The sequence below is a fragment of the Malus sylvestris genome, chromosome 3 (genome assembly GCF_916048215.2).
Source record: "Malus sylvestris chromosome 3, drMalSylv7.2, whole genome shotgun sequence".
In the NCBI taxonomy this organism is placed as follows: Eukaryota; Viridiplantae; Streptophyta; class Magnoliopsida; order Rosales; family Rosaceae; genus Malus; species Malus sylvestris.
In genome coordinates, this window is record NC_062262.1 from 12498960 (window position 1) to 12521124 (window position 22165).

Genomic DNA, 22165 nt, shown 5'->3' on the forward strand with positions numbered 1-22165 from the left:
AAGCTGATGACCCGAGCTTCACATATATGTTGAAACCTAGCCTTCATTGTTGGATAAGTGGTTTTCTGGATAATCTGTTCAGCATTAAGGCAAGTTAGTGCCAGGTCAAAAGCTTCTTAACACACCTTGGGTAAGCCGTACAAGTCATTGGCAAAATGTTTCTTGTGAAATTCTCGCATGTACTCCAAGGATCCGCCGAGGAATGGAGGGTGTAGATTCCGTCGAACTTTTATTAACGGCTCTTGGAGGGGTAATAGGGGAAGTTTGATGCACTTTTCGGACTCTTCAATTGTGGTTTCACAGTCGTGATCAATTACCTTTTTTCCTTGAAGTAATTCGGCCATGACTGTCGGGGTTTGTCGATCAACTCTACTTCCTGCTGCTTCTTTCGGCTGCCATTTGGTAGCCGAAGTAGCCTGTGTTGCCTATCGTCGAGCCATGCAATCTATCCGCTGGAATCGACGTTTATGAGATTTGGATAATGCAGTATACATGCCAGTGGGATAATTGTAACTATACCAACGTTGGTTGCATGGCTCGGGTGGCTTGAAGGTTTTTTTATTCGCAGATGAACTTGAGCTACTAGAGTTATGCGAGTAATAATCCTTACTATAAAACGGCGCGTTGAAATCAAGACGCTATCTGGCTGGGGTGGGGCCATCCGTTCGTATTTGAGGGTCGAGCCTATCGAACACTTTCTGGCCCTAACCTCCGCCGAGTTCCTTTGGAAGTGTTGTCGCAGCCTTAGATGGTTACCATGGTGTTGGAGCCTGAGGTGGTCTCTCCTTTAGTTCGATTAGGACAACACGTGCCTTACAACTGCTGCACAAACCATCGGTCCATCATTTTCTTCTGCACTAGAGTCTGACATAGATTCGACTATGGCCGGTCGAAAACTCTGTGGGTGGTTCATTGGAAAATAGATCAATCTTGAGTCGCAGCCAAGAGTTCTACTTTGGGACATATTGTATTGAAACGAACTCGGCATTCCCTTTCCTTTTGCTCGTGGGCAAATGAGCATCTACCATGCCAACTATCGCCGAGGGGAAGGGATCGATGCCGACAGTCATCTATTTTTTAGGAAATTTTAGCTTGCCTTTATCAATCCAGCTTTGAATAGCATCACGGAACACAACGCAGTTGTTTGTGGTATGCTTATTCAAGTTATGGTACTTGCAATACGTTTTTCCTTTCAACTCTTCGGCCTTATGAATGTTGTGTCTTAGTCGAAGTTTGAAGATCTTTGCCAGCAACAACTGGTCGAAAATTGCATCAGCCTTGGTGATATCAAAAGTGTAAGGTGATATCAAAAGTGTAAACTTTCGATGTTTTAACTATCTCTTCAGAGGCCAAGCGGGTTTTGGCATCCTTGGAATTAATTTGAGCCAATGCCTTGTAAACGTACGATTTATCTATCACTATCTCGACGACTTCCACACTAACGAATTGGGAATCCTCGCCTTCGGCCGATGCGTAGTTAACCATAGGATTCTTGTAAATCGTTCCCCTAGATGGGGACTTCGAGATCTTTTCTTCGCAGAGCAAATAATCATATTGCTCGACGTGTTGGGACAGTTTGTACATATCTCGAAAGTTTGCCCCTAAGAACTTCTTTTTATATTCTACATCCAGGGCGTTTAGAGCGATTTTGATGAATTCAACTTCAAGAAGAGGTACTCGACACCAATTTCTGGCCGACTTAAACCTTGTTAAGTATTCCATTGGCAATTCATCAGATGTTTGAGTCATCCTAACCAGTGATGAAACTGACATTTCCATCCCCGACCGGTAGAATTGTTCATGGAACTTTTCGACCAGTTCCTCCCAACTTTGGATAGAATTAGGCGGGAGGTTGATGTACCAAGCAAATGTTGAAACTATTAGTGAGAAGTTGAATAGTCACAGTTTATGGAAGTCGCTATTAACATCTCCGTATTACGCAGTGAACCGAGCCAGATGTTCTAACGAGGACAATGACGATTCTCCAGCAAAAAGGCTGAAATATGGGATCTTAAAGCCTTTAGGATATTCAAACTTCTCTACATAAGCTGGGTATGGATGGATGAATTTCGAGAACTTCAGCCATTTCTTCAAGGCCGAGTCGATCATCCTTTGGATCTCGATCATATCGACTAATGTTGCTTCGACTCTCTGGTCAGATCTGTCTGATCTACTGCTTGATCCTCCTCTTTTTTCCAAGTCAATCGTTTTAAGCCGAGTAGATCCTGTTTCAGCTTGTAGAGGATTACTTTTGGGTGGAAGTTGTCAGGACTGATTAGTAGGCCCCTCTTCGAAGGCTCTACTAACCAATAATTCAAGCAATTTGGTGTGTGTATCACTATTATTTCGTATCACCTCGAGCAAACTGTTCATTTTTTGGCTAACTGTATGTTCAACCTGCCGAGATTGCTCGTCAAGTCGTCTTCGAATAAACGACCTATTTGGGGGATCAGAGCCTTCACCACCATCTTTATCACAGTCCTCCATTATCCCTTCAATGAAAACACCTGCAATTTTTTTGGGAATTTCTGTGTTGCGAGGGTGGGTACCAAGACAAACTTCCTTTTCTCGATGTGTTACACTTGCAGCCTCAATTGTCACAGTAACAAGAGGATTTTGTGCATATGACAAATTTTGTCTAGGGCTGTGAACTGGTAGGTCGGTCATTGACCTTCCCATGATTGCTTTCTTTTTTACTGACCATGTCTCAATGTTCATGAACTTCGAGGGTTTAGCACTCATCCCACCGAGCGTGCCAAAATGTTGACCCTAAAAACTATCAAGCCTACGCGGCGCGCAGACCGAGTAACTAATGAGCTAACTACGTGGTCGGCTGATTCTACGGCAACAATGTTGTTTATCCAAATTGAAGGTGTTAGCCGGTTGCCTTCACATTGTTGTTTACCCAAACTGAAGATGTGTCGGCGAAAAAGAACATAAAAATCTCAAGGTTGTTGAGAGGTTTCGCATAGAGCGAGGGTTTGCACTGGGCAGTTTATGTGTTAAGTTGGAGAGGCTTAAAATGATGCAACCCCTTCTTATTTATAGCAGTCAATCTTATCATGGCCGAACCAGAACTATACTCAGATTAGGATTCCTTAACCTAATCCAACCAGGTCTCGACCAATCCTGCCTCCATTAGGGCTTTTAACCAACTTCTTTATCCGACCACATTCACCTTTCAAATCTCAGCATCCTCATCCTATTGAGACTTCTTGTTATACTAGGATTCGACTTACCCTATCAATCCGCCTCATACTAGGACTTGGTCGAACTTAACCAAGTGGCCCATAATAACTAAAATTCGCGATGATTCTAGAAACATACTGCCGGGCCAAGAATAACTCCTAACTCGGCCCACACCAATATTTTGGGCCCAAACAGATCTATAAATGAAACTTCGAGAACGATTCTTGTCTATGAACAATAGAGTGTGTGAATTTTTTTATTTTTGTTTTTAAAATTAAAGGAGAGAGGAAGAGAGGAATGGGGAAAGAGTGAGAGAGGTTTAATTTTAAATTTTTTTAAATTAGAAGTGTTAAAACCACTTGTAAGTGAGGTTTAAACAAAAAACAGCGTAATTTTGTTTTGTAAAATTACGTTATTGCCTCTTAACTTTTTTGTTGTGATAGAATACTAAATAATCTTTGCACCCTCTTTTGGTTAACAAAAAAAATTCTATTGTTGTAAATAGTAGGTATGTTTGCCCACATGTGTATAGTAAATACTCACATGCATATAGTAAGTCTTTCACTATGTTGCTTGTGATTTGCTTCTATAAAAGCAAGTCTTATGGAACACAACAACAGATTTTGGGAGATGAATGTGAGAGGTTCATGGGAGAGATAGGAAGGAACAAAGGAAGAGAGAAAAGAGAGGAAGATGAGAGGAGATAATAGAGTGAGTTATCTTTGTACTCTTATTATTTCAGATTATAATGAAAGCACCACTACTGCCCCGAGGACGTACTCCAGTCACACTGACTGTAGAGGAACCTCGTAAATTTTGTTTCTTGTTTATTTATTCCACTGCACACACCGTCGATTTTACAACACGTTATCAACACGAGAAGCTCTCCTGTCAATGGAAAGCATAGCGCCACAAATCATGTTCACCTCCTTCAGCTGGAATCTCACAGATAAGAAAATCTTTTCATTTCATCTTCAAATCTCAGTACAATTGATTTTCTTGAAGCAACTATATATATTGTTGTATGACTGTATATCATCCTTTGCAGAAGCAAAAGAGTACAGACTCAAAATTCGTAAAGAATTTGACAGCTATGTAAACAGCATCGGGACTCCAACTTGAGGACCTCGGATTGAAATACTTTCTTCTTGAAAGTTGTTTTCCGCTCAATATCTACAACATATCAAAATTTCAGAAAACTTTAACAATGTGATCGTCGCAGATGTTTGAAATACCAAACCAATTTCCAATTTCCGCAGAAAACTGGACAGCCACCTTATGAGTACCAAAACTCCATTTTGGTAGATCAGATCGAAATTGTTTCTTCACAAAAGTTGTTCGGTATCCTCTTATCCATATCATACTAAAATTTGAGCTAAATCTAACGGTTTGATCTTTTCATAAGTTGCAGACACTCTTGACTCCAAAACTTATGGAAACCGTTTCGACTTTTTCAAAACTCACCGGAGGAGGAACACCAATTGGAACCTATTGTTACTATTATTTCTTGAGTAAACAAAATGACTTCAGAACTGTGAAATAAAAATAAAAATAAAAGGAATCAAACAAAAGAAGTGGCAGACCAAGAAAAAGAAATAGCAAAAGATGAGGACTTAACCATTGCATTTTCTGTTTTGGCATATTTATGTGCATGGTGTTGGTTTAAATCCCATGTCACAAGTTCTATTTATTTAAAGCAATTTATTTACAGTGGGTAGAATTATTACCCTTTGCTTTAAAGCTTTGATATTTATGTGAATGGTGATGAATCAAAGCCCTTGTCACAAGCTTTATTTACTTTAAAGCAATTTATTTACCATGGACGGTTTTACCGCCTATTGCTTTAAGTTTTGATGATGCTGAATTAAAGCCCTTGTCACAAGCTTTATTTACTTAAATGCAATTTATTCATTATGGCTGGAATTACCGCCTATTGCTTTAATTTATTTATTGCACTTATCTTTTGTTACAATGAGTATATATAGGACCTAAAGTTCATTGATCATATCAGAACCTGCAGTTTCTTGATCCTCATCATATAAAAATGATTGGACCTGAAGTTCCATCACGTAAAAAGATCAGGTATGAAGTCCCTTGATCCTGAAGATCAGGACATGAAGTTCCTAGATGAGTACCGTAAGTTTGAAGTGCCGCAGTGCCTTAACTTAATTGTAATAAAAGCCATAAGAATCTCAGTTTACACACTATTAAATAAGAACCAGAAGTTCCTTATGTACATACTCAAAATGGTTTAGCAAAAGCCTTTATTAAGCGGATGAAATTGATTTCCCGCACTCTGATCATGAAAATGAAATTGCCAGTTTTCTACATGGGGACATGTAAACTTTACATGATGCATTATTAATTCGGTTGAGATATGTTACCAACCATCAATACTTCTCAATACAACTCGTGTTTGGGAACCAGCCAAGCATTATACTTTTACGAGTTTTTGGTTATGTTATCTATGTGCCTATTACACTGCCACAACGTACTGAAATGAGGCATCATCGTAGATTAGGCATTGATGTTGAACACCATCTATCATTCAATATTTGGAATCCTTGACTGGGGATATGTTTACCGCGTGGTTTGCGGAGACAATTTTTCCGCCATTAGGAGGAGAAAATAACATCATTCCAGAAGAACGATGAGAAAATATCATTCCAGAAGAACGATGAGAAAATATCATTCCAGAAGAATGATGAGAAAATACCGTTCCAGAAGAACGACGAGAATTTGTCTTATTTTGATTCACGAAGCAATCAATGAAAAAATGAAATAGAAATAATTGAATGATGCAACGAAAGTGATGAAATCATATATACTTGTTGCAAATGTGCCTACAAGAATTGATATCACTGTTGAACAAAATAATATGGCAGCAAATGATTTATCTGTTGCACGCCTGAAGCGTGGCAGACCCTCAGACTCAAAAGGCTCAGTCCTTCGAAAGAAGAAGAATATTGCATTACTGAACTATTGCATTCCCGAAACATAACTGTTGCATGCCATAAGCATGATAGTCGCCGCATGGATACACGTCCCAGAAAGGACAATCCGCGAACATGGGAATATTAATGTCTCATGCATGAAGCATGATAAACGTATAGGTTCCAAATGACTCAAGTCCCGTAAGTGGAGATTAAAATCCAAGCTCTATAACGCTCAAGAGGAGGTTATGATCCACATTCTCTAAATTATAACTATCCTAGAAGAGATAGTGACATGCCCTTGAAGAGGCAATGGATATCCAAAGAAATGAAAAGCTTTTATGCATGCACATGCACATGAGAATATGTGATCATAGATTGATAATAACCAATGGTAATTTTGGTTTTTACAAGTAGCTACTAAATTCATCAATGAGCTGTGTTGATATTGAGTCTCGTTCTTTTTCGTCAACAAAATTATTGGCCAAAATGGAGAAAGGCAATTCCATTACAATTTTGTAAGAACGTGAAGAAATGACCCTATATATATATTTGAATACAATACAAATAGCCAAAAGATGTCGAACCAAGGAGATTACATTGGGCATTTGTAATACAGTGAAATACACTCACATGATATGACACAAGGTTGTAAACAAGTTCATATGAATGGAGAATTATATACGAAGGGTTGTGCGTCGCCCACATCATATCTCCATAAGTAAATCCCTCAAGTATACATGGGAGCAAATTACTCTGTATAAATTTCAAAGAAAAATATATCATGAAGTGTAGAAAATCCTTGAAAAATTCAAATTGCTTGAAGTAAGCCCCTGAAGGGTAAAGCATAAATTATGTACTCGATACCAATGGATGGTATAAATTGCCTTAGTGAGTACTATCATTATGATATTGTTGCAACATACTAAAATCTCTTGTAAGAGTCAATGACATTAAATTAGAACTCCTGAAGAGTTGATCATATTAAATTTATAACTCTTGAAGAGTCAAGAAATATTATTAAGTGTTGAGAGGAATATTGTCTCGAGCTGCAGATCGAACAATATGCCAACACGAATCTTATCCATGATGTTTATGATATTAAAGAACCATATGGATTGAAGATTGTGAGTTAAATATTCAAATGATGTTGACACTAAGAATGATCATTTATCTTCGTGAAGGTAAAGATAAATTAATGTTTAGTCCAGAAGTACCAGTTCTTAGTGAAGTTTATGCTTTATTGTATTTGGCACAATACACTAAATGAAATAAAGCTTATCTATTAATATCTCCGATAAATTACAAATATGTACATACACATAAGTTAAAACAAACAAATAGGATAGAGCCTTCACAAAGGTTGTTCATGTGAAGCCTTAATACTCGGAAGTACCCCAGAAGGGGGAAGCACTGGAAATTGATCATGTGGCACCCCAATACTTAGCAAAACACCAGAAGGGAAAGGCATCAGTTGCTTTCGAAATCTAGCAACGAACCTCTGGTGATCATTTTGAATCCAACTTTCAGATTCTTGCAGCTGGTCGAACTTTCTTTTCATGCTCGTCGAGTGATTATTTGCAAGCACGTGTAACACTCTATTCTCGTGCTTGAGCCCTCTGATCTCTTGTTTAAGACTTGCCACCTCAGCCATCAATGATTCAACTTGGCGAGTTTGAGCAAGTAGGGGTTGGCCCATATTGGATACAAAGCCCGCACATTGAACACTAAGAGCCAAGGAGTCTTGAACGGCCGTCTCATCAGACCGTTTTGAAATGATTATGTTATCCTTTGGAGTAGGAAGATTCCTAGCTACCACAGTAGCAGTTATGTTATTCTTCATCACAGAGTCCCCAACCGTAAGAGGACCATTAGAAGATAAGAAGGACGGGCGCCATATATTATCTTGACGCTGCTCGTCTGTATCACTCCTAAGACTCAAATCTAAGCAAATGTTAGATGAGCAAATCATTTTCAGAAATGATGAAAAAAAAAAGGCCAAATAAAATTTCAGAAGTGCAAGAAGGGGGAAATCTCTACAGGCAACAACTTTTTGAGCATACTCTTGAACACAATTGATGTCACTATAAAAGAAGAGGCAACAGAGCCACTCGTTCAAAGATCAAAGAAGCACCGCTCTCTGAATTTCAAAAGCCAAATTTTCCTGAATAAAGTTTGTTGGCATTTTTCAGATGTAATCTCAGCTTTTTCTAATATCGCATGCAACTTTGTCAATGATCTCTGACAAAGTTGAAAACGCATAAATCTTACTATTCCAACTACAACACTGTTGCCGACAAGCATGGATAATAAAGCCACATCCACACCACTACCTGCTATTGGAGAAATGTCTATATATGTCGACCTTTGTTCTCCATAACAAGGCAGACCTGCAAGAATACCTAACTCTTCCTCATCTTCGAGAATGCATCTTCAACAAAGCATCTCGAAATACTCAATTTTCTTCCTCTCCGAGAATACCTCTTCAAACAAGTCACACTAGAGCAAGATTATCTCATATCTTCAGGGACGAGAGCAAGAGTATCTCATATCATGCAATCTCCTTATCGTTTCCTTTGTCCTTGTTCTTACCTACAAAGACAAGGATAAAGAAAGCAATATGTTGGAACCTCCACTCAAACTCCCAGTAAGGAACCGACTGCTTGGAACCTTTCCTGGTTGCTTACCTAGCATTGCTCTTGAGTAGTCATCTTCAACTGTTGTTGGAGCTGGGTCTCTAGTCACCAAGAAGTAATGAACCATCCAAATGCAAGGGTTGCATTCCACTCCTGCATCAGAGGGCAAATACTGCAGGAGAAAATGCCACACATGCATGGGGGAAAAGCAGGGAAAATACTACTTAAGCAAAGGGAGAAAGTAAGGCAAGTGAAAATGATACATTGAAGCATGTAAAGACAAGCGCAACAAACACGTGTTGATTCATCCCCGACAAAACCGAAGATCACTTGCCACGTGAAGCTCCTCATGGTCCACCTTCATTCAAGATCAAGCCTCGAAGTCCTTGAAGAAATCACAAGTCCAATTCAAGATCAAGTGTCCACCACCCTTGAATTAAATTTAGCTCCAGATAAAAGAAGTAAATTCAGACCTTTGAAGCAAGTCTAGCAGAAGGCCCTCCAGTCCAGTTCAAAGAACAAGCCTGTGGAAAGTTAACAACAAGTAAAGTTCCTATTTCGGCAACTCTTTTTACTAAGAGACTGAAGCAGAATGATCAACGATCAGCCTAAATGATTTGAAATCAGAGGGAGATACTCATCAGATGGAGCATCCAAAACAGATCAAGATCTTAACAAGTCAATTGAAGACTTATGTGGGCATCCAAGGGGGAGTGTTGTAAATAGTAGGTATATTTGCCGTCATGTGTATAGTACAGTACCACATGTGTATAGTAATGTGTATAGTAATACTCACATGCATATAGTAAGTCTTTCACTATGTTGATTATGATTTGCTACTATAAAAGCAAGTCTTATGGAACACAACAAGAGATTTTGGGAGATGATTGTGAGAGGTTCATAGGAGAGATAGGAAGGAAGAAAGGAAGAGAGAAGAGAGGAAGAGGAGATGAGATAATAGAGTGAGTTATCTTTGTACTCTTATTATTTCAGATTATAATGAAAGCACCACTGCTACCCCAAGAACGTACTCCAGTCACACTGACTGCAGAGGAACCTCGTAAATTTTATGTCTTGTTTATTTATTCCACTGCACACACCGTCGATTTTACAACATCTATTAATATTAATATGTAGTTTAGATTTAGATAAAAATAAAAAAATAAAAAAAAGGCGATCAAAATGAAGCCATGATTCCAAATTTGGAAAGATTCCAGAGTGCCAAACAGAAGCCAAAGAATCCTCTCTGAAGTTTTGCATCAGAGGACGGTGCAAAATAAAATACACCAACAATGCATCAACCCACAATAAAATCAATAAGTTTTGCATCACCCACGACAACACTAATAAAAGTTGGGGAATTAGTGCAATTAGCACTCGGAATTTCTACATTCAGTCTTTTTAAAGGCGTCGCATTGAAGCGCGAATGGACTGGTACATTGAGTGGTGAACATGTCAAACAGGGAGGAAGAGGAGGATCACTCGCGATCCCTGAATCCCCTACGCTCGTGAGTGAGCCCTTCTGAAAGCAATCCCAAACATGCTTTAAATGATTGGCTAACTATTAGTATAGTGAGAGAAGTAAGATTGCCCAAATTGACATTGCAACCACATCCATCATGGTGACCATCTACTGCAACCGAGCAAAAGCTCCTTCCAAGATATGGAAGCGTCGCAACACCTCCACAATTTGCCCGTATATTTTGGCATGACAACCATACTGTAACAAGGATTACGGGCCAGCCGAATCCAGGGCATCCAGCGGCATGCATAGCTTCTTAAGCAAGCATAAATAAAGAGAGAACTGTCACACAAGTATGACCATAAGTTATCGATATGCTATATAACACAGGATCTGCATATGTTTGCAATTAAACAGAAACAAGCTATAAGTTGTAATTATAATTCTCAGAGTACTCTCTCTCTCTCTCTCTCTCTCTCTCTCTCTCCCTCTCTCTCTCTCTCGTCTATATCTTTGTAAATTTCAGGTCGGAATCTCTATATATTGGGTTCCCACTGTAAAAAAAAATGATCAATGGAACTATGGAAGACTGATTTTGAAACCCTAGTTCACTCCTACATACAATTCAAAATCAGCTTTGATAGCCTTTACAACTGAAGAAAGGATGAAAACTGAATAGAAAGGAGAAGGGATGCTACTGCTTCTTAGTTTCTCATATCTTCCTCTTAGATAGTATGAAATTTAAGTTGAACCGTGAAACCAGTTCTCAAAATGGCATCTGTTTGATGACAAGGGCACTGTTGTTCTGACACGGATTATAAACTGGGGCCCTCCTCTGAACCTTACAATCTTGGGGGAAGGAAACACTGGCAATCGCTAATGAGGTACCTTTAGGTTTACAAATAAGACCACAGAGGACAAACCGATGTGCCTCAGCGACTCCCACTGAGCCCCCCCCCCCCCCCCCCCCCACGTTGGTTGTTTTAATAACTTGTTTGGGTCATACGAAACTTATTTATACGATTCTCAAAATTCAAAAAACCATAGGTCTAGATTTGCATTTTTGATATGTGCAAAGTGACAAACGTGAATTTTTGTAGTTCACAGAACAGAACTGGAACACGGTATCCCAAAACATAGAACGATAGAGTCAAGTCAACTTTAATGCGACAGGACAATACAATATAAGATGTTTAGACAATACAATATAAGATTAAACATCTTCTAGCTACATTACTATCATGTTTCTTTTAGAAAAAAAATTAACATGATAAAATGGAATAACATTTTTGGATCTCATGGCCTGTAGGACCCAAAGTTAACCACATGATGGAATCCAGATCATGAGAAGTAGCATTTGATTTTAAGTTTTAAATAGAAGCAACCGCCATTCCAGTGTAAGAGAGGATAAAATAAAGACCAGGGAGCATACCACGGCTCTGAAAAGCTTCGCTCAAGCACCAGCCACCTTGAGGTTCAAGAATCAAACTGTTCCTGGAAAACAGGCAGACCAGAAAAGATTAAAGAACTATTAGTAAGTTTTACTGAAATGACGTCACCAAAAACAATACCTGGCTGCAAATGAGAATGCTCATGTGAGTTTTGAGGTTGAAATTTATCAATCACCATATGCAACATCATGTATATCGACGAAAATTTTAGCCTGCTTGCATATCTTCAATCATCAGGTTCAAATAATAACTTCAGAAGATTAACAGATCCCAACTGTTTGGGATCAAAGATGAAATTCTGTATAGTCATCCAGCCCTATCCAACCGAACGCTCTTCTCATCTATCAGATTGACAACAACTTAACTATCCTGGCCACCAATGCAAAACATTCAGCCTAATGTTTATGCTTACTAAAATGCTCTAGCCAACTTGGCTAATCCTGAATCTGCATTAAACATGGATAAGTTTAATCCACAAAACAAAAAATAAAACAAATGATTATAAAAAAATTTAGAAATGGAAGGTACTGACCTAACCGTAATGGAGCCAACTAAATCTGCCTTTGCAACCTCAGCAAGGACAAAGCTAAATCCTAAGATACACAATTCTGACTATGTTAGAACTCCATCTTGACCAACACAGTTCCTCTTGGACATGACCTGCAATGTTGTCCCTTTTGTAATCCAAGCGGTTACTTCAGGTTGATGTTCGAAACAACCAAGAGAATGTAAACTTCCATCTTCCAGCTGTACACCATACACAAATGGGAGTCTAAGAGTAACAAAACTCTCTGGAGGTAAAACCACTTGGGATCCGAGGTTGAACTGCAACTTCTGCTCACGTTCTGGGATTGAGGGAGGTAGAGATGATGCCTGCAAGTAAAATGATTGCAACAACATGAGAACAAAGATTTAAGTTTGTAAGAAATATCTAATAAAGAAAAAAGGGGAAAAATTGTGTATAACTAGCACTACATTTTGTAAGAATAAAAACAGCAACAATGAACAGGTGCATGTTACATGCACACTGAACAACAATAATAAACAACATGAAGGATTTGTGATTCTGAAACAGAAACTGAACCGAGAGATACTAGCAAACTGATTTATTAAGCTTAGAGAATCCTAACTATTCGGGTGTCAATTCTAACTCTTCAGGTGTCAAGTTGTAAAATAAAATATACCAATAAATTAAGGTAGGCAATATCATTAAGGCCATGCATACCATACTTGAGGAGGGAGATAGAAATACCTCAAATTGTATAACTGGGCAAGTAGCTAATATCACTGGAAAGGGAGGTGTGACCTACAAGCAGAATCTTTAGTGAGCATCGGTAAGGGAGAAAAACATTAGCATGAAACCAAACCTCCTTTAGTTAAGTTAGGTACAGCATACTCTGGATATTAAAAATGGTACTGCATATTTTAAACGCATATAATAGGAAAAACCTTGTAGATAGCCAATCCAAAGCAATAAGCTTAATGACTAAAACAACCTACTTATTAGCTATCTGTAGAATGTAATGAGAAAAATGGATTATAAGAAACATTCCATACCACAAAAACCCTTTGAAGCTGTGATATTGTGGCAGCAAACTTCGTCTTCAGTGAATTTTGCTTATCCCTAGAGAGCTTGCAGTGTGGGCAGTTCATATAGATTGGTAAATTTCTATTCAACATAGAGAAAGCACATCCACCATCATCAAGGCTAATAGACTGAAAGCTCCCTTCAAGACGTTTGGACAAATTCTGGACTGGAGATGCACTAAAAGATGTGTGATTCTGCTCCTTCCCTGGTCCTGACAGCATTAGCCCATCTATATGCAGATTACCAATAGTTACTATCTCTTTTGACTTAGTTACATGTCTCTCCTTATTTGCACCAGTAGCAGTAGCAATCCTATTTGAATTGCGGTGAACTTTACCATGGAAACCATTCCTACTCATTTTCGAATTATCCGGCAGGCTATGGTCTAAGTTTTCCTGAGATTCTTCAGGCAATTGATATGAGGACCCAAGCTCATGAAGATGCTCTGGATTTAATAGAAAACGGTGGCCATGGGGGCACTCATGCTCAAATCCAACATACACGACTACCTGTTTTAAAGAAGGGTTCATTTTGAACTTTTCACCACTATTCAGGTTAACAGGAACTACATTACTACCTATCTGTAGATAGGGGTCACCATTTGTGCTGTTGGTCTCACTAAAGTTTTCCTGAACAGATAAAACATCTTCAGATTTCCGAGTTCCATTATCACTAGTCCGTTCTACACGCTGATCCATTGTCCTAGTTTTCTTGATAATCTTATCTAAACCCAATGAAGACTTTTTCCTCGGCTGGATAGGAGGAAATCCTGAATCTACAGTCGCTGTTCCAGCAACAACCTCAGAAAAAGCTTTACGCATGGTAAAATTGGGAAGACCTTTCCCAAAACTGATTTTATTATCATCAGACACTAAGTCCTCTGCAGGTTTTCTATGACTTGCTACTCCAGATTTTAACTCCCCTGTGTACAACTGCACACCAGCTTTAGATTCAAACTTGAGGTTGGATTCTGACCTAACTACTGAACCTTGTTGCACTGCACTGGTAGGTAACTCATTCGGGCTTTTCTGCTTTCCCAAATGTATTATCCATTTCAAAAGAAACTTCTGAGTGGAAGAAAACCCGCTTTGAAACAAGCCTTTAGAAGGTTCATAGTACTTTGCAGCACCAATGCGGACCAAATTCCATGAGGAAGGTTGAATAGGGCCTGTATTGCTTACTTCAGGCAGTTGAAGTGTGGGAAGGTGCTTGTCACAATCTGGGAAGCGATTGAAAGTAATGTTTGCTGACTTGAAGTCAAAAGGATCAGATCTTAGCTTCCGTGAACGACCACAAGAACATGCGTGAAGGAAAACATATCCACTGGAATGTTGCTTCACAGGAACTACTGAAAGTGATTCACTAGCTTCGACATCATGTCTCTGGTGCATACATGGTTTTCCAGTCAAACTAACGGCATCACACAGTTGCCTTCCAGATTTCCAGATGGATGTGCATTCATCCTCCAACTTTTTTGCAAACTGTTGCACTGCATGTCCTTTCACCATTGAATGGAAAGCTTGCAAAGCCTTCTCTAGATGGGCTTCATGCTGTGAAGTTGGGTAACAAGCAGGCAAGTCTTTGAGATAAACCTCTTTAGCAGCTGGAAGAGTCCTTTCACACCACAAAACTGAAAATTTTGTGTTTAGCCTTTTACCATTCTCCAGGCAAGATACTGCTAAATCTAGAGGATCCGTACCTTTTGAAGAAACTCCTTCAGCCTGCTGTGGAACAGTGTTTCTTAGGCGAAGTTTTCGTTTGCTAATTTCAGTTTCATATAAGCACCCACCTTTTGCAGAAAGAACTCCATCAAGAATTTGTTGACTGGAAGATAACCAAATTTGGAAATTTGGAAGTTCAGGAGTAGACATCGTCTTTCCAGATGCAGCGGATGAAGATGCAGCAGATGAAGATGCAGCTGATGCAGCAGCAACAGCTGCAGCAACAGCAACCATACCTACACCAGCAGTTGAACCACTACTGGAATTATTTACCGGTCCCCCCCTGCCTCTTAGAATATCAGATTGTCTGTAAATAAAATCCTTGACTGATACAATATCCTCTTTGTTTGCATTCTGACCATGACTTTCAAGCAGAAGAGAATCTGAGGTTGCCTTCCCATTCAAAACATCTTCCACAAGTCCTGTGGCAAATTCAAGAGATTCACCTCTCTGATTCGTAGACCTATCTAACAATAGGACAGCCCTTGATGCATCAAGGGAGAATAAAGGTGCTGAATTTGAAGAACCCCCGCTTCTTGACCCCGCATGACTACTTTCAGAACCTGAGAGTGTTCTACACTTCTTAATTAAGAAACGAATCTGTGCTTCAAGGGATGAATGCAGTTTCTTCCGAAAACTGCCCTCAGATTTACTCACAGGGCGGGCAAGCACAACCACTGAACCTGAACCCTTAACAGGCAAGCTTGGCCTTGCTAAACTGCTCACACTAGACGATTGATTAAGTGAGGATGTATCTGCCGACTCCTCCAGATTAGAACTGGGATTTGGCACATCAGAGAAATCATCAATAAAAACAAACAGTGTGACTGGGGTACACTGTCCTGGGAACAAAGAAGTGTAGGAACCTAAACCTGACATAAGTGAAATGGAAGAAGCATTGCGAGTCAAGATGCCACCACTTCTACCTTGAGATGAATTGCTAGTGGTGGTAGCGGATGTGGTAGGCCGTGAGGATGACGATGAAGGTGGCCTGGATGATGTTGGCTGCACAGTTCTGGATCTCACAAACGGAGCCAAAGCATGCTTGGCAGCTTGTAACACTCGAAACTTTTGCAGGAGTTGCGAATCAAACTGTGACCCCTCCAGAATATATACTATTACATGGCAAACCTGCATTACTCATTGGGTTAATCACAGTTAAATCAACCATTCACCGACATCCGTATCTCCTAAAAATTAAAAACCCAAAACTTCCTTTTCAAAATTCTAACTGCTCCAATACAAAAACTGGTCATGTACTGAGTACAGGTTAGTTCTTGTACTAGTAACTAGATACAAAACAATGCCCACGAAACTCATTCTCTGCGAAATTTTCACACATTATTTTCACAATACTCCGATGTTTATACACAATTATAGAATCCATTTCTGTTAATTTCTGTACTGCACCATAACATACCACAATCCCAATATCTGAATTGAAAATGCTTCCTCTAAGAAAAAGAGAGAGAACCAAAAAAGCAACAACTTACAGAGAACATGAAGAGCAGCGCCTGAAGGTCCCCAAAGTCATGCTCTTCCACTGGAGAGTCAAAACCCGACCCGGAATCCGAGAACCCATCAGCCACGGCGGGGCACTGGGTAGAGCAGAACTGCAAAAACAGAATGCCCTTTTTCTGTTCATGGAAGTAACTGATTCTTCGCCACCTAAACCAGTCCCTGAGCTCCTCTTTCTCAGGAAAGAGGCTTTTGTCGAGATTGCCCGACCCGAACACGTTGGAGTCGAGGATCCGGTTGATGAGTTGGGCAGAGTCGTCGGGGCTCCGGCCAATGAAGCCCACGACGACAACACCGTCGGAAGAGGGAGGGTCTGCGGAGGAGGGAAGCGGAAGAGTTTGGGAGGGTGAATTGGAAGTGGGTTTGGCGGTGGGTGTAGGAGGTGGGCGGACTAGGACCCGCATGGATGATGGGTTTAGGTTTGGGTTGGGGGTGCCCATGGATGCAAATTGGAAGCTCCAGGATTCCGGTTATTTGGTTTGGTTTATTTGGACTTCCATTGACAACGGAGACAGAGTAAAACGAGGAACCTATCAAGTGAAATATAAGAGTGCGAGAATCACACTACATTTTTTTATTTTTACTTTTTTGGGCCGAAGATAACATATAAACATACAAAAATGGGCCTAAAACAAAACAAAAACACAAAAAAGCCCAAATGCAGTTAGGCCGAAATTAAAACACATCTTTTGGTTGGTATCCAAACAAAAAAAATAACTTAATATAATTTGTAGCTCAATTGGTAATTGGTAAAGAATTTTCACCGCCTGAAGCTCTGAATTCGATTTTCGCTATCCCAAAATTAAAACTAAAAACATTAAGAATAAAAATTTGAGTCCGAAATGGTATCAATAGAAAGGTAACCACTTTTTACAGCACAAAATAGAGAGCGGTTAAAGCCAGAATCTTCCGAAAACTGTCGAAAAGAAGGAAACAAAGGCACCAGATAAAACAACAAACGCGACCGAGTGGCAGCTCGTCACTCTCATTTTATCATATCTCAACCGCCCCCAGCCACCACCCAACCCAAAGCAAACAATGCAAACAGCTTCGGCGGTCATGGCAGCTCAGACTGTGATTGCTTCATCCCCCACTCTCTTCTCCCTGCTTAAAAACCCTAACCCTGGCTCAATTCCTCGTTCCTCCTTCCATGGCGTCTCCCTCAAGCTCCCACTCAAATCCCAATCCATGTCTTTCGCCGCCGCCGCCCCTAAGCCCCTCACCGTCGTCGCCGCCACCAAGAAAGCCGTCGCTGTCCTCAAGGGCACTTCCAGTGTTGGAGGAGTCGTTACCTTGAGCCAAGAAGACGATGGTATCTTCATATAACTCTGCCCCTTCAATTTGTGATTGCTCCATCGATATATGTTTCCTTACTCTGATATGGGTTTTCGATACTATTCCTGAATATTGGTTTATATTCTTAAATGGTCAACTCTGCTGGGTTATCTCATATTGTTTTATGTCTAAGAGAGTGGAAATGTTGAAAAGATTGTGTGTCGGTTTCAATTTTTCGCGGTTTAGAACTGAATTTGGATTCTGCATATTGGGTAGTGAATAGGTTGTTTGTTTGGACTTAAAGCAATAGTTTAATCTGTAGATTTTCTTGTTATCTAGTTTGAACTTCTATTTGTTGATAATTTGAAGATGTGGGTACTCAAATCTTCCCAGACTCGGATTATATTTGATTTGGTTGATTGCCGTTTCAATTGTTCCTTTAATTGTGTGTGAATGGTCTGCATTCCGTACTCAGAAACTTGCGTTATCTGCACTCATAATTTCAGTGACATTTGATGGAGCAATGACTGCTTACGACTGATTCTGTTTTACTGTTCTTAGGTCCTACAACCGTGAATGTTCGTATTACTGGACTTACTCCCGGGCCTCATGGGTTCCACTTAGTAAGTGTTTTTTAATTAGCTTTTGGCATCTGTGGATTAGTAAACTTGTTTCTAAGTGTTTCTCTTTCTTGTGTAGCATGAGTATGGTGATACGACAAATGGATGCATATCCACAGGTAGGATCAACTTAAGCTTACAATGTTAGGGTTATAATATTATGTTATATTTGTGATTCTATTTTGATGCCATTCTAATGAATTTCTTTTCCCCTTACTAGGAGCACATTTCAATCCTAAACAGTTGACACATGGTGCTCCTGAGGATGAAATCCGTCATGCGGGTGACCTGGGAAACATAATTGCCAATGCCGATGGTAATTTCATATTTTAATTCCCTTTTCAAACTTTTTTTTTTTCAATATCACAATCCAGTTAATGTACTAAGTGATTTATTGTGGGGATGCAGGGGTGGCAGAGGCAACAATCGTGGATAACCAGGTAATCATTGAGCTTGGGTAATACTTTCCTATAAGAATGTGTGTACCTTCAGGGCATGTTTATCTTTATCTTCTTACAAGTTTTGGTTTGGTGTCTGACATTTTTATGTTTTTTGGTTCCGTATTCATCTTAGTAGTATTTGATTACTAAGATTTTGATTTTGGCTAAAATTTGTAGATACCATTAACTGGTCCTAATGCTATAATTGGAAGAGCACTTGTCGTTCATGAGCTTGAGGATGATCTTGGAAAGGGTAAGTATGTTTATAATCAACTTGTTGAAGAAACTTGTTACTGCATTTAAAGCATAAGTGGAGAAATTTTACATGCAATGGTAGTGAATGGTTGGCACTGGAAATTAACTCTTTTTATCCTTTTGAACAAACCATTTGGGTGGGTAATGACAAGAAAAGTTTTTCGTTCCCCTCCATTTTCATTTGTTGAGTTACTACCTTTGATGTTTCTTCCTCCCTCTTTGTATTACTTTCCTCAATCACATTTGGTTTGCATTTGTAGGTGGACACGAACTCAGTCTAAGCACTGGCAATGCAGGTGGAAGATTGGCATGTGGTAAGCAAGAAAATTTGACTTATAATTTATTTCTCTGTTCTTGTTATTCCCTTTTCCGTTTTACTGTTTGAAAGAAGATTGTATGTTGTTCCTTTTTCTAGTTGTGAGTTGGAAGAATATGATAAATTGATGATGAGGAATAATATTCTCAGGAAATAGGGTAATTATTTCATTGGACATGGGCCTTTGTGCATAATTATTTCATTAGATGTAGCAGGACAGGTTCTCCTCTAATGTATGCTTTTATGATGAGTGATAAACTAAAAGAAAATGCCCATGACTAACTTGTGTTAAGGTAACATATGAAATTTGTGATCAACAAGTTTGTTATGCATAGAGCCTCTGGAAACATTATACCTTTTATTAACGTTCTATTGGGTAAATTTGAGGGATAAGCTATTATATTTATGCATGTCTTTCTGTGTGCGCATGTACCATAAAATTAGTAACTCTTTCAAAACCACTAAGCATTTTCCATGTTTAATAAGGGTCTTGAGAAACCTTGATATTATTAGCATCGCTGTTTTACTGTATCTTGTATATATGGATAATTTTAAATCAATAAATAAAATATACACTGGCCATGTTTTCTGTTGAATTATATCCGAAACTTTGTAATTGTTTCAATAAAAACACAGCCAACTAATTTAACTAAAAAACGTTGGAATGATGAATTGCAAATCTTGTATCTGTTGATGAATTCTTTTTTGTCCCAACCTATGGGTGGAAATTCCTATATGGCCAAGCATGTGGATGCCTGTTGCAGTCTATGATACTTGAAGGACATAATCCAACTGATAAGGTGACTTCAAATATGACATATTTTGTTGGGAACTCAGACATGGGTTTGGGCCAAATAGTCTGTGTATGGGAGTCATCTGAGATACTTATATGTTGATAAATGGCTAGATCGCAATAGATGCATTCATGGAGCCGTTCTGCTTATTTAATGGGTCATCAGTTACAATTATTCTAGGATTAATTTCTCTCATCATTAGCCTCATAAAGGAGGTTTTCAGAACCATTCAGAGAATCCCTCTCTCATTCTCTCTCCTATTAAATTGTAGTTCTAGTGAATAGTTAGTAAACAGTGCAAAGGGGATTGGGTTGAGAGTGAGTATCTTGTGCATTTCGTTCCGGTCATAGTAACGGCGGCCTAGTCTTATTATTTTTCCATTGCTTAGTGCTCTTTAGTTTGTAGTCCTGTGAATGTCACTTCCAAGCGACAAATGCTTTCATGGACCAAATTAAGCGTACTATTTGTTGTTCTCCTGGCTGTGGAACCAATTCCCACATCAAAAGATCTGGGCCTAGACATCTTGTAGTTGGACACACACTCAGACGTGACACATGCATTTCAGTCATATCCTAGTTAATTACTATGAAGGACGGTTAAGCAGATGATAATTAAGAAAATGGTTTCCGAGTTTTTCTGGACATGCTGTGTGTTTACATAAAAAGGTACAGTTGCTTTAATTCTACAGGTACATACTGCTTCAAGAGCCGATATTGGTTGAACTTTCTTTTGTGAATCCCATAATCACTGTATCATTGAGTTTTAACTTGAATATGTTCTCCAACACTGCAGCATACATGTAACTTCTCGTAGACTTGTTTCCATAATTTCATTAAATTCTCAATTTTCTTCACTTTTTATTGTGATCTTGTGTGTGCAGGTGTGGTAGGTTTGACACCGGTGTAATCGGAACTTCCCTTCCAATCAGTCTGCTATGTAGAATTGGCTGCTGTCGTTCTGGAGTTTGTCATATAGAACTTAAACTATTTAGGGTGTAATGTTAAATTATGGACAAATTCATCATAACATTTGTGGAGTATTTTGATCTTAATAAAATTTGAGGTGCTATGGTTGCGACATAAATGGAGAACTCGCAATTGACTTATGAAAGCAGCGAGATTGGATTTATAATATTCTTTCATCCCATAAGATTGAGCACGATTCTTGAGTCGAGTATGCCTGATTGAGCACAATTTTCTTCACTTTTCATAGCATTCTTTTATCAAATGCGCACAATGCTTTGTGCGCATTCAATAAAATTAGAATGGCACATGGAAGATTTCATGCTGTGAGTGCAAGGATGCATATAAATGAACTAGAGTTACACCGTTCGATAAGATTGAGCATAACTCTACGGTGTTGTTACCGTAATTCACCGGATATTGATTGTGAATGGCATAGTTCGAGACTGATTACCTGACCGGTATGTGCAAACAGTCATGAAAACCTAGGCGGTAAGACGCCGGGTTCTGTTTTTTCGGTTTGGTGGTAATGAAAGGGAGGGAGGTCAGTTTGGTTTTTGGCCTTTCTATTTGGGACAAAGGAAGAGTTATAAAAGAGCAGAAGGCTTAGTTTTGCCTTTTGTTTCTTCAATTTTCTGGTTCAAGGGACCTCAAGTGGCATAACAAACTTCCAAGCATGAAGCCGGGCTGCTCAACCAACTTGATTTCTCTTGTCACAACTTGTCTGTTCATCTGATTCTAGTCCATTGCCTTTTAACCTCATAATTAATTAGACCTATAAGTAGATTAAATTTGTCAAAGATTTACTGGTAGTTTGTAATGGAGAGTCCACATTGACATTAATAATTGATCTGTTTATACCGCGTGGATGACTGTGAACCATTGATCTAGGTTAGTTCTCTAACATGAGGTCCGATAAATTAAAAATTGTAGCTAATCTTTAAGTGCTTGAAAAACCTATTGTTAACAAGTGTTTTATGAAAAATTATATTAGTGAATGATTAT

General features: G+C 39.1%; 2 protein-coding genes across 3 annotated transcripts; one reads left to right on the top strand and one right to left on the bottom strand.

Annotated features, from left to right (window-relative positions):
- Positions 1-9921: 9921 nt before the first annotated feature.
- LOC126615171 (uncharacterized) lies at positions 9922-17055 on the bottom strand. Of its 2 annotated transcripts, XM_050282935.1 has the most exons (7): positions 16474-17055; positions 13229-16111; positions 12924-12977; positions 12204-12544; positions 11792-12117; positions 11653-11714; positions 9922-10562 (listed from the first exon to the last, which is right to left on the bottom strand). In XM_050282935.1, the coding sequence occupies exons 1-4, from the start codon at positions 16936-16938 to the stop codon at positions 12284-12286; spliced, it is 3663 nt and encodes a 1220-aa protein (XP_050138892.1). In that variant the 5' UTR covers positions 16939-17055; the 3' UTR covers positions 9922-10562; positions 11653-11714; positions 11792-12117; positions 12204-12283. The 2 variants fall into 2 exon arrangements, with proteins under 2 accessions (XP_050138892.1, XP_050138891.1); XM_050282934.1 differs by lacking the exon at positions 9922-10562 and having other exon boundaries at positions 11366-11714.
- A 361-nt stretch (positions 17056-17416) lies between these two features.
- Positions 17417-21281, top strand: LOC126615173 (superoxide dismutase [Cu-Zn], chloroplastic-like). The gene is made up of 8 exons (XM_050282936.1): positions 17417-17810; positions 18335-18396; positions 18473-18512; positions 18614-18709; positions 18802-18833; positions 19011-19086; positions 19349-19402; positions 21079-21281. The coding sequence occupies exons 1-8, from the start codon at positions 17537-17539 to the stop codon at positions 21102-21104; spliced, it is 660 nt and encodes a 219-aa protein (XP_050138893.1). The 5' UTR covers positions 17417-17536; the 3' UTR covers positions 21105-21281.
- Positions 21282-22165: the final 884 nt, after the last annotated feature.

Bases quoted from the DNA above. Each gene is read 5' to 3' on its own strand.
- LOC126615171 (XM_050282935.1), bottom strand. From the start codon at position 16,938: ATGGGCACCCCCAACCCAAACCTAAACCCATCATCCATGCGGGTCCTA. The intron at 16,112-16,473 runs GTAAGTTGTTGC...TGAGTAATGCAG, and splicing joins CGCTGCTCTTCATGTTCTCT to GTTTGCCATGTAATAGTATA. The intron at 12,978-13,228 runs GTATGGAATGTT...TTCTGCTTGTAG, and splicing joins AGCTTCAAAGGGTTTTTGTG to GTCACACCTCCCTTTCCAGT.
- LOC126615173 (XM_050282936.1), top strand. From the start codon at position 17,537: ATGCAAACAGCTTCGGCGGTCATGGCAGCTCAGACTGTGATTGCTTCA. The intron at 18,397-18,472 runs GTAAGTGTTTTT...TTTCTTGTGTAG, and splicing joins GGCCTCATGGGTTCCACTTA to CATGAGTATGGTGATACGAC. The intron at 19,087-19,348 runs GTAAGTATGTTT...TTGCATTTGTAG, and splicing joins TGAGGATGATCTTGGAAAGG to GTGGACACGAACTCAGTCTA.